The sequence below is a fragment of the Psammomys obesus genome, unplaced genomic scaffold (genome assembly GCF_907164565.1).
Source record: "Psammomys obesus unplaced genomic scaffold, mPsaObe1.curated_primary_1811, whole genome shotgun sequence".
Lineage (NCBI taxonomy): Eukaryota > Metazoa > Chordata > Mammalia > Rodentia > Muridae > Psammomys > Psammomys obesus.
In genome coordinates this window covers 25,538,954-25,551,309 of record NW_026593286.1, presented here as the reverse complement: position 1 = coordinate 25,551,309, position 12,356 = coordinate 25,538,954, and the positions used below count along the sequence as shown (strand labels likewise).

The 12,356-nt window shown below is 38.3% G+C and overlaps 1 protein-coding gene across 1 annotated transcript in view; it reads left to right on the top strand.

Annotated features, from left to right (window-relative positions):
• The window catches only part of Pth2r (parathyroid hormone 2 receptor), an 80,526-nt gene that overhangs the window by 38,171 nt on the left and 29,999 nt on the right, over positions 1-12,356 (top strand). Inside the window, exons 6-9 of the mRNA XM_055616793.1 lie at positions 389-578; positions 1,695-1,848; positions 5,696-5,756; positions 10,720-10,783. Coding sequence (XP_055472768.1) covers positions 389-578; positions 1,695-1,848; positions 5,696-5,756; positions 10,720-10,783 — 469 coding nt within the window. The remainder of the gene's footprint in view (positions 1-388; positions 579-1,694; positions 1,849-5,695; positions 5,757-10,719; positions 10,784-12,356) is intronic.

Genomic DNA, 12,356 nt, shown 5'->3' with positions numbered 1-12,356 from the left:
TCTTTCTTTCTTTCTTTCTTTCTTTCTTTCTTTCTTTCTTTCTTTCTTTCTTTCTTTCTTTCTTTCTTCTTTCTTTCCTTCCTTCCTGTCTTTCTTTTTGTGTTTTTTGAGAGTTTCTCCTTGTAGCTTTGGCTGTCTTGTAGACCAGGTTGGCCTTGAACTCACAGAGATCTGCCTGCCTCTGCCTCCCAAGTGCTGGTATTAAAGGCATGTTCCACCATGCCTGGCTTGACCCACGTCCTTTCTGTTAGAAAACTAATAACGACTTTTCACTTTTGAGTTTACAATGTTTTCCTTTAGTGGGGAGGCGTTTGGGCTCCTTGGGGGCATTTTCTTCCTTTGTTCTAATTTTATCCAATCTGAACAGTGACTATGTTTTTCTGCATAGACGATTGCATTGCACTAGGAACTATATCCACCTGCATTTGTTTGTGTCCTTCATGCTGAGAGCTGTGAGCATCTTTGTGAAGGACAGAGTGGCCCATGCTCACCTAGGAGTAGAGGCACTGCAGTCTCTGGTCATGCAGGGTGACCTCCAGAACTTCATCGGAGGACTGTCCACGGACAAATCTCAGTATGTACGTGTTCTCATTTTCTCTCACTACAGAAGTTTTATAAATAAGCTTCACATCATAGTCCACCAAACACTAACTTGCTTTGAGTTATTTTGCCTTGTCTTTAAATTTATTAGATTTAAATAGAATATATATGTACACACACACACACACACACACACACACACACACACACACACGTAACTGTCTTCTCACATCGCTCATGTTTTCTCATTTGAACTTGATTTTCAAGAATGTTCTACAAAATGCGTGATTGCAATGGAATTTCATGTATGGGTCACAGTGGCTGTCACGGGTCACTTTCAGAAGTGAAGTCTCATCTGCAAAAGCAGAAGCCTGGGATTTAAAAGGCCACCATATTCAGTTCCCTTCTTGTACACTTGAACTTCCACGGCATGTGACTTTTCTTTTAAATGCCCCAGTCTTAGAGTTTAGAGTCACACAGTAGTTCAGTAAATTTGATCATGGAGTGCGGGGCGGGGGCGGGGATGGCATGGTCACCTTTGGCACCTGTAGATTGATCTTCTCACAGTCCCAGTGAATGCCCATCTAGCTCCCTTTCCCTTCGACTTTGTGGTCCTGTTGTGTGATTCTGGCTTGGCCTGTGGTTTGTCACAGAGTACTGGATGAAGCAGACTCTGTGAAGTCTGGTGAGGGCGGAGTGAGCCCAGCTCAGATCAACAGAACCACTGGCCCTTCCATAGAACCCTCAGATGTTCAGTGTTTATTATTTTCAGTCATTACAGTTCATTTTTCTGTTATCACATGAAAGGCCCAGAATGAAACAAATCATAGAAACATGAATGATAATCATATTCCCTCATTCTGTTTTTTTTTCTGATAATTATGTTATTTTTATAAAAAGAAAAGAATTATGAAATTTTGTAACTACTAAAAGAAAAAAGTTATTTAAAAAGCAGAATCGAGTCTGTTGTCTGGGAAGCCCTATGTTAAGACAACCTGATCCTGATCTTTTCAAGATTCTTAACGTTCTCATGAACTAAGACATTTTTTGGTTATCAGAAGGTGAATGGAAGAATTATATTCTAGTGATCTCAGGGTGGCATCCAGCACAATGAAAAATCCTAATTCAACCCAATTCTGGTTCATTTATAACAGGCCGGGTGCAAGATCGCTGTTGTGATGTTTATTTATTTCTTGGCTACAAACTATTATTGGATCCTGGTGGAAGGGCTCTACCTGCATAACCTAATCTTTGTGTCTTTCTTTTCGGACACCAAATACCTATGGGGCTTCATCTTGATCGGCTGGGGTAAGCATTCCTGTCGCCTTCCCTTTGACTGGTTATGGGATTGAGTACGTCGAACCTTGTCTATCGCTAGCCTTTCTTCGTCCATTTTCCCAGAAGAATCCAGACCATCTTAGTTTATGACTTTTCTTTGTTTCATTATTCTGTTAGTGAAATGCATTTATTAAAATCATTTCTATCATTCTTCCATGAGGAACAAAATTTTCAAGCTTAAATTTTGGTTAATATTTCTAGGCCTAATTCTCTCTAGAACTCTGTAGAGGAGGCTGGAAAGAACAGATTGTTAGCCGTATTTGTTCAAACCTTCCAGGCCCGTGCCTTGTGCCATGTCTGTTCTGTCAATGATTTCTTCCTAACAGTTTTGAAGCTTGAATTTACAGCCTACAACAGTGTATCTGTGATTTGTGTGTCTAAGTCAAATAATGACTTAGAAGCATCTATAGTACTATTTGACTGCACAGAACACATGAAATTACAAACTAATTATGGAGCCTTACCATTCTTGGAAGGCGATTATTTAAATTATTTCAAGTAGAGTAAATTTAAAAAACATGATATTCAGCTCACAGTTCACAAATGACTTACCAGGGCTGGAGCAGTTCCTGGATTGCAACATGAGACAGAGAAAATGATACTGTGTACTTGTTAACATTTCAGGGAAAGGAAAACCTTGAGGTGGCTAAAATAGGAGTGCCTGGAGATTTAACAATTGCAGACTGACCTACACTGCTACTTTAGTATTTGAATTATGAGGAACTCAGCACAGGAGAAAGGCACAATGTAGTCTCAGAACTAAATTGGAAGACTTTTCCCCTTCCCAATGAAGCAGGAATATTCCTTTGCTCACTTTGACTTAAAATTGCCACAGTATCTGAAATAGAAAATAAGGAAAAGAAAACTTCTGCTTCACTCACTGAGGGTCTTTAGGATGACAAAAATTTAACACTGTAGTCATTCTGAGATGAAGTTTGTGGCTATAGTTTTGTTCTTGAAGCCAGCTTGCTTGTTTGCTTTTTGAATTTCTACATTGAGCACATGCATTATAAGTTCATTTCCCTCTAATTTCTTATGGCTTGATCAGAAACAGGATCAGGCCTCCTCACCAGCTATTTATTTGAGCCATGAGCAGTCAGCGCAGTCTGCATTTGCTCAGTTAAAGTCAGGGGTTCATCATAGTGAAACCTTGGAGACTTGATTTCAGATTTCCCTACAGAGGAAAAAAAAAAAAGAATAAAAATTTCCTGTTTTTAGCACACTTCTATGCTCATGTAGGTTCCTAACTTTCTTTTGCAACTTGTGTTAATTTGCTTACAATGATTTTGTCACTGGGACGATGCAACAGTAAATAAGGAAGGTCCTCTGGAATCTCTATTTCATGAGGAAGACTTGAGAACACACAGGATCCTCACAGACACTGATACATAAGTATCTTTTACCCAACATTAGGTTGATTTCGGTAGCACAGTCCACACAATAATACATTCTGTAGCTAGTCTATCACAGGACTCTCTTTTTGCAACTCCAGTCTTTAAAAGATATTCTAGATCAGCGGTCTCAACTTTCCTAATGCGGTGACAATTTAACACAGTTTCTCACATTGTGGTGACCCCCAACCATAAAATTATCTTTGCTGCTACCTCATTACTGTAATTTTGCTGCTGTTATGAATCATAATGTAAATAGCTGATATACAGGACATCTGATATGTGACCCCTGTGAAAGTGTCATTTGACTCTCTAAAGGGGTCTTAATCTGCAGGTTGAGAAACGCTGTTCCAAGCATATGAAAAGAATACTAATGACCTTCTAAACCTGACTCCTGGCTCCTAAAGCAAAACTCTTTTGAAAGTATGTATTCACATCGTATTGATTGAAAGATTGCTCTTCTTATATCTCAAAAATTGAGAGACTAATTTTATGTTTACAGATCCATTCTTCAGTGCTTAAAAACATGACAGGGGCTTTGCATGTCATAGAAATAATTCTCAGAGAATTCAGTTGCATACTTTTTCTCAATGACACGATTTACTGGCTTTATTGTGGAAGGAAACTTAGTTGCTTTCATTTATTGCTCATGTGGGCCAGTTATGGCTTTAAACTCTCTTCAACCAGGCAAGTACTCAGAAATCTAGTATTCGTGTTGTAGTGATTTGGGGTACATTATTTGCATTGATTTTTTAAAAATAATAATTTTAACCAATACATTAAGAGAAAAGGAAAGTTATAATTTGAAGAGGTCCCAATGCCTATCTGACCATTACTAGATTAAAGACAAATACTAAAGTGACCACGTTTATACAGAGTTTAATCGCAGAGATGTAGACTGTGGGCTGCAGACTGATCAGCAGTTAAGAGCACAGGTTATTTTTCCAGAGGACCTGAGTTTTTTTTTTTTTCCTAGTACCCACATCGGTTGACTCATAACAGCCTGTGACACCAGTTCACACGGGACAATGCCTCTGGCATCTTTAGGTACCCCACAAACACACATGGCGCGCGCGCACACACACACACACACACTCATACAATTAAAACTAAAACTTTAACAAATGACATGGAGAGGAGTGAAATTGAATAGTGACCCCTTCTCTTTCAGCTCAACACATCCTTACTTTTCTCTGTCCTTATTTTGGTTCTGCCACAAATGATATGTTATTCTTCCTCTCATTTAGTCTCTCATCTATGTATCTGCATTTTAATTCTGTATTTAAAAGGTTTCAGTTTTAGGTCTCACCATTATGAATATGGTACTTAACTTTTATATACTTAACCTTCAGTTGTAAAAAGAGGTGCTAATTCCTGTTTATTATTATATAAAGTACTTATTCTGGTCAATCAACCTGGTCATGGACCTGTTGCCATCCTTTCAATGTAGAAAAATTTGCCATCCTGTCTTTATTGAAGCTCATCAGCAGGTATAAATACCTCATTACCTGTATATAATGTGTTACCTGTGAATAATGTGACTTCAGTCTAGTAAATAGTTTTCAATTGTTCATTTGATGGTAAATTAAATATGTAAATATTAGTTAACATTCCCATCTTTGTATTGCTATAACAAAGTAGCTGATGCCAGATAAAGAATGAACGGAAGCAAAGAAACAGTTGTGGAGGTCTGTGAGTATCTGTTTCTGGTGCAGGCTTCATGGCAAGTGACATGGCATGGCAGAGTGAATGTTATTTAAGAGAGAGCAGGTGCTGAGAGAGGAAGCAAAGGAGTGAGCCAAGGACTCTGGACTCACTTTATAATACCTGATTTCTGAGTAGTCAGTTTAGCCCCTTGAGTGTGGACAGGTGCCTCCGTTTGGAGTCAGTCTTAGAGCCAAGGAAAGAGGGAGTCACAGCCTTCCTGACTTCAGAACCTGCTGGCGGCTTCTTCTGACCTTCCTCTTTTAGAATACGAACAGTGTAATGTTCTTTTCAAGGGTAATGTTTTTGAGAGCACAGTTTCTCCCAGCTTTTCTCTGTCCCTGTTATCTCTCTCCTTGAAAGCAGGCCTCTGTGTGGTGAAAGTCAGAGTGTACTACCCTCTACATGATTAAGGCTCTGGGAATTTCAGTCCCTTACAGATGTTTCCTCCTCTATTCCTGCCATGAAAATTTGAGCAAACATCATCATCTTTAGACTTCCAGAGGCAATTTGCCCTTTAGGTTGTCGCTCTCTTATCAAACTGACGAGATGGCATTAGGTATACTTTTCTTATTGACATAAATTTTTTTTTTGTGTGTATCTATATTTTCTCTCTTAACTGCTAATCTTATAGTCACATGAGAAACAAAAAAACAAGAGACAAACAATACAATCCTTGATCTGAAAGTAAACATGGGCTCCAAATCTTTTTCTGGTTACAGGATTTCCAGCAGTATTTGTTGTGGCCTGGGCGGTGGCACGGGCCACTCTGGCAGACACCAGGTTAGTGGAAATCAAATGGGGTTGGGGGTTTCTGCAAACTCAGGCTTTTTGCTTGGCTGCTCTTCCTGGTTCTGTGGTCCTTTGGGGAAGTCAGGTGAAGTTGCCCGTGTGCAATAGTAGACTCTTCTGCATTGCCAGGAAGCGGTTTGGCTCTCGGTCAGAGGACAGAAAGGCCCACAGAATATGTCCAGATGTTGAACTTCCTGATTTATGTGATCAGTTTAAAAACGATGATGATCCAAACATGTCTGGGTCCATCCTCCTTAACATTCGACACTCAGCTACTGAGTTTGCCGTTTCTATGTTTGTGTAAGTGAGATGCCAAGGCTTCACCCCCAGGGCAGTCTAGCACTAAAATACACCCTCAGCCCTAAGATAGTCTTTTCAAAAAAGCTATAGCTCTTCACTTTTCTCTGCATCTGGGCTACTTAAAAATAAGCATACCAGACTGATTTTCAAAAGGTACCCGGAACACCACTGGAAATATAAAAGAAGGCTCTTCCTGCTTTAGATTCTATCAAGGGCTATTAGACTAGGAGGAGCTAAGCTAATTGATAAAGCCACAAAATCAGCACTTTCTGTTTCTTGGTTCTGTTTGTTTAAAAAAGCACAAACACCTTCAAGGATGCCCCTGAGGGTTAGTTTTAAACAATCTTCTCTAACATAAAGTCACTGGAGGAGGGAACTCCCACTGAGGAATCGGGTAATCAGGTTGGCCTGTGAGCATGTCTATGGAGGAAGGAGTGCCTTACTTGACATAGGAAGTCCCTGATGACTGTGGGCAGCATAGTTCCTTAGGCAGGGGTCCTGAACTACATCAGACAAAAGAAAGCTAGCTGAGTGCCTAGCAAACAAGCAGGCAGCACGGATACAATCTTGTCTCTCTGACTGTGGATGTGTGTGTATTTGGGTTCCTGCTTTGATTTTTCCCTCATTGAAGAACTGTCACCTAGAAATGTAAGCCAAATAATCTCCTTTCTCCCTAATTGCTTCTTGTAGGGGGCATTTTATCACAGCAAACAGGAACAAAAACAGAATAATGCCTTGCTACTTTATTCTTGCTCCATTTAGAGGAGATAAGGGATGCCAGTGAGTGGGGGACCTGTAACATCCGTGTTCCACTTTAACTTCATCGTTCAGAAGGAGAGGTGGGGTGTACAGTAGAAAAGGCAACAAAAATAAATACACTGAAACATTTTAGGAGTTGCATAATTTCCAGGGCCTAACTCCTTTTGCGTCCTCTATTTTTACTGAATATGGTAGAGAAGGAAGGGGAGGAAGGGAAGGGGGGAGAGAGAGAGAGACAGACAGACAGAGAGGCAGATACTGACAGAGAGAGATTCACTCACTGGGTACCTATGGTAGGATGGTACAGGTTTCTAGTGTTGGAGTAGAAATCCCTCTTTTCTAGTCAAACCTTCTAGTCAACATTCAGAACTTCATTTCTTAGAGTGTTAAAATCTATTTTAAAACACCTGAACAGAGTTTGATTCCTCAGCTGTGGATGATGTGGGACACTGAAAAATTACTTTAAAATAAGGAGCTATAGCATTTTTCTTGAAAATATCTGAAATCTTCCTTGCCTCTCTTATTGTGTCTAAATGAAAAATTGAAACTTGGACACCCTAACTCGTAGAAGTAAAGTTTTTGATGCATTTAGAGAGCCGATTTTGACCTACTTCCAAATATAGAGGTTTTTTAGAACTAGAATTAAATGATTGAATCTCATGTGTTAGGAGACACGATGCTAAAATGTCATTGAGGCAGAGAAAAAAAGATTGTGAGGATATTATTAAATGCTCCAAACTGAAATGAAAATGAATGGCATCCAAAAGCCTTGCAGCTGCTACATCAAGACTTCTGTTATAGATGAAAGATTTTGAGGGTAGTGTGATCCATGATCTGTGCAGCTCAGTAATAATCTTTTATCTTTCTTGTATATTGAATAACATGAAAGAGAGACACCTGTACACAATGCTGGGAAATGTTCAATTTAATTTTCAATGTACAAGTGTCATAATTCTGTGTCTCTCCATGCTAGTAAGATTCCAGGTTCATTGGTTATACAGATTTCAGCTGGGCAGGACCAGAATTAGTTTGATGCAGGGGTCTTGTTGGTCTCTATGTTACAGTCTTGTAACAGAATGCGTGCGACTGATATCTTTTGGTACCAATATAGAAACCTATATGTGCACTTTCATATGTATATTCAAAAGGAAGATAAAGTTGTACAGCAGCATATTAATTACATTATTTTGCGAGACACCTGTATTAGTGTTTTTGTTCCATTTATTGCTCCTGTGACAAAATGCCAGACGAAAACTGGTTCACAGTTTGAGCGTATAGTCCACCATGGTGGAGGAGTCATGGAGACGGCCCACTGGTCATTGTTTCTGTGGTCAGGCTGGAGAGAAGGATGAATGTGGGCAGTCTGCTCTCTATTTCCTTTTTATTTAGTGTAGAACTCCAGCCCGCTGAATGGTGCCACTCACATTTAAAGTGGGGCTTCGGAATTCAAATCACCCAGCTGAGACGTGACCAGAGGTTTACCTTGTAGGTAATTCTAGATCATATCAAGATGACAATCAATGTTAGTCATTACAGCTTTCTGTTACTGTGACAAAATACAATCAACTTAAAAACAGGAGGAAGTTTATATTTGACGCTCAGAGGTTTTAATTCATGGTTGTTTGGCCTTGTTGGGCCTGCTAGTCCATCACAGTGAGAGGGGACATTCACTTTATAGTATCTGGGAATCAAAAAGAAAGTGGATGTAGGCTCCCAATTTCTGTCTCAAAGTCATTCTCTTAGCATTTCAACTTCCTTTCACTAGGCCTCAACTTGTAGAGATGCTATCAGCTCTCAGTAATGCCATACACTGGAACAAGGCCTCTAACACATGGGATTTTGGATGGCAACTTAAAATCCAAAATACAGCAATAAGTCAAAATAAGAATATGACATTTGTATTCATTTGGAAATGCATAGGCACTGTCAACGTATTTAACAAAATAGTGAGAGAACATGGGGAAGATGGAGATATCACAGTATCTGTCTTCTAGTTTATAGATTTTCAGGTGAGAATGTATTACTTACACATGAAAACTATACTTTAAAATGCATAGTTGTTAGATATGGACTAAATATGCATCTTAAAAACTGTTAAAATAGAATTTTACTGTCTATAAGTTATTTATGAAGTATTTATACATTGTTTATAATTTCTTGATAAGTTTATCATCTTGAATTTTAAAAATTAACATCATGTTTCCCCAAATTCTGTATATAATTTACTATTGGTATAATCAATTCTGAGTTTTTTCTGACTGGAAAGAAATGGAAGCCTTTTATTTATATATGTCTATATGTTTAAAACAGTTGCTTCAAGTGTTATATTAAACTTTCAAATATAAGTAATAAAAAAACCCTCTGTACTATTTAATTTAGTGTATGAGTTTTACCAGTACAAACCCAATTAGTTGAGGTTGAGTTAAATTTACTTTGGATTCAATTTATACACTTTCAACAAAACAAATATTTAATGGAAATTTGTATCCTATATAATGTTCTAGGCATGTTCTCACAACACCCCATCTCCCCACACTGATCTCTACCCATGTATTACTTAAATTTTAGTCAGTTGTTAGAAGCTAATTGTAACAAATAGCTAAATTGTAGGGTATTTTTACTAATGCTATTAAAATAAACTGTAAAAATTAAATATAAAATCACGAGTCGCACACAAGTATAAAATGAACACCTGTGAAAATTTTTAACATCTTATTCAAAGAGGAACTATGAAATGTTAATTGGTTCAAATGAGACATCAATTAACCACTTATATTCATGAAATTTAATACTGAAGATTTACAAATAAATGCAAAAACCAGTCAGCATTCAATAAGACACTAATGAGTTATAGTCTGTCAAAGACAGCTGAGTTTTTATTTCTGTGATAAGAACCATTTGTGTTCAACTATCTGTTTTATTTCAATAAGTAATAAGCTACAAAATAAAATTGCTCTAAATTCTGAGATAGTTTTTTTTTTGGCCAATAACTTTTTAAATTATTAGCTCTCATTTTTAACCTATCTATTTTTGAATATGTGTCTATTTATTTTACATACATGAGTGCTCTATCTGCATGTACACCTACATGCTAGAAGAGGGCATCAGATTCCATTACAGATGGTTGTGAGCCACCATGTGGTTGCTGGGAATTGAACTCTGGAAGAGCAGACAGTACTCTTAACCATTGAGCTATCTCTCCAGCCTACTATCTTTCATTTTGAAAGATAATTAAAGCAAAGTACTGAAGTAGGGTACATGCTTTTCCTCCCAGCCCCAAACTCCTGGATTAACGACTCATAAGGCTCAAAATATATTTACACATACCTAGGTTGTATAATTAGACAGTTCTGTGATTAGCTTATAACTTAAAATAACCCATTTATATTAATCTACATTCTGTCATGTGGCTGGTTACCTCTGCTCAGGTACCATGTGTCTGTCCTCCTCACATCTTCCTGGTGAATCTCCCATGCTTGGCACACTTGGCTCTATCACAGAATCCTTTTTGTTTGCCAGATGTCCTTCCTTCTATTCTGCCCTTTTCTATAGGCCATAAACTTTTTAATTGGCAGGCAATGCATCCATATAATATATAAGATATTCTCTCTGCAAAGTAGAGTGTCACTACTTGTTGTTTTGTGGTTTTAGAAACAAGGTATTGACCTGAGCACTACGGAAGTAACTCTCCAATACTGTAACACTCATACAGGGCTCCCTCACAGTAAGGAATTTGGGGCCTATAATGTTTTTTTCACTGGTCTGGATACTTCAGGATAATAATTTTAAAATGGTGCATGTTTCTCCAAATGACACTAGGATTAGAGTTGATTCTCATTTATTTACTTTTCCAAATTTATTCATTGAAGTTCTTCTTCTTCTTCTTTAATCTTAGGTGTTGGGAACTTAGTGCTGGAGACAGGTGGATTTACCAAGCTCCAATCTTAGCTGCTATTGGGGTAAGTTTAAAAGTTTGTGTAGCTTCAATGAATAATGAACAAATAAAATTGTCACTAAAACCCTGGGCAATTTTGCCTATTGCTTTACTGTATGGTAGGATTTAGGCACTTTCACACACATTGCAATAGCTGGGAGAGTCAGGGCCAGGGGTCAGACCCCCTATTTGTGGCTCACACTGAGCATAGTGCAAAATGTGCTTGCCATTCTTTGAGTCTGGGTAACTGGGCAGTTCTGAGGCTTCATTATGCATATGACTATTTACATGTGCAGGGAATTATAAGGTCCTTAAGCTACAGTCCCCTTTTCTTCAAGTGTGTCTGCAGTTAATGTTTTCAACACCTATCAGTAAACCCAGGAGGCTTGAAGGAAAGGCTTGAAAGACCCTTCGCCGGAGGCCTGTGGATTCTGACATTGAGAGGGAGAATGATACAGTGATAGGTTCAGGAAGGCAGCTTGTACCCTTTGCCGCTGTGTTGTGAAATTAGAGCTGTGTCTCAGAAATCCAAAAACTCTGTCTGGGATAAAGGAATGAGTGACTTTAATGAATTCTTGCCTTTTGAAAGTGTACGAAATGCTACCCTGTCAACCTGGTGACAACCCAGAGCTGCCGTCTGCTTCTGAGACATCAGCAGTGAACCTGAGGGGACAGTTGCTGCATGAAGGACCTGCTGTTCTCTCTGATTTCTCTTTTCCCGCTCTGCTCTCTGCACATCTACACTGGCAACCTCTGCCATATTTCCAGTTTCTCCTCTGAGTGTTTGCTCCTTCGTGTCTTACTATTGTCTTTTTTAGGGGTGACCATGCATATCTTACTACTTTTGTGTTTTCAGTTAATGTCCCAAAATGTACCTGTGTTCCATACAGCAGCTGTTTGATTAAAAAGGAAGGACTTTGAATAAAGTGTAATTAATAAAAAAAAAAAAAAAGGAAGGACTTACTAAACCCAAGAACTCTTTTGCTGAATTGTTAGAATTGAAGTAAAAAACAGTAAACTATTGGGCCTTTTCTATGGAAGCAAGTGATTTTTTTTTTTTACCCAATATGTTGTCTGTTTATTGACTGCAGTTGCTATATCTACATAAGTGAAGAGTTTATTTGTCTCGATTTCTAAACTAAAATGGGAATCAGCAAATTCGGAATTGAAGAATTATAATATAGTCACACTGATAAAGGAAACGGGTGGACATTTTATTCTTCAACTAAAATCCAAAGGCAAACTCTTTCTTTCTCTGTGTGTGTGTGTCTCTCTCTGTTTCTCCGTGTGTGTGTGTGAGTGTGCATGTGCATCCATGTGTGCACAAGTCCCCATGAATATATATGCACTAGGAATACAAACATGCCGACGCCTGGTGTGTCTATCCATAAGTTATAGGGGACTGACTTTAGTTCTTCATGCTTGTAGGGCAAGGACTGTACTGACTAAGCCATCTCCCAGCACAAGAATCTTGGTTACTATTTCTAATCCAGTAAAGTTCTTTATTCAGTTTTATAAATTGTAGAATTGATTCAATAGCAAGTACTTATGTATCTATCTATCTATCTATCTATCTATCTATCTATCTATCTATCTAT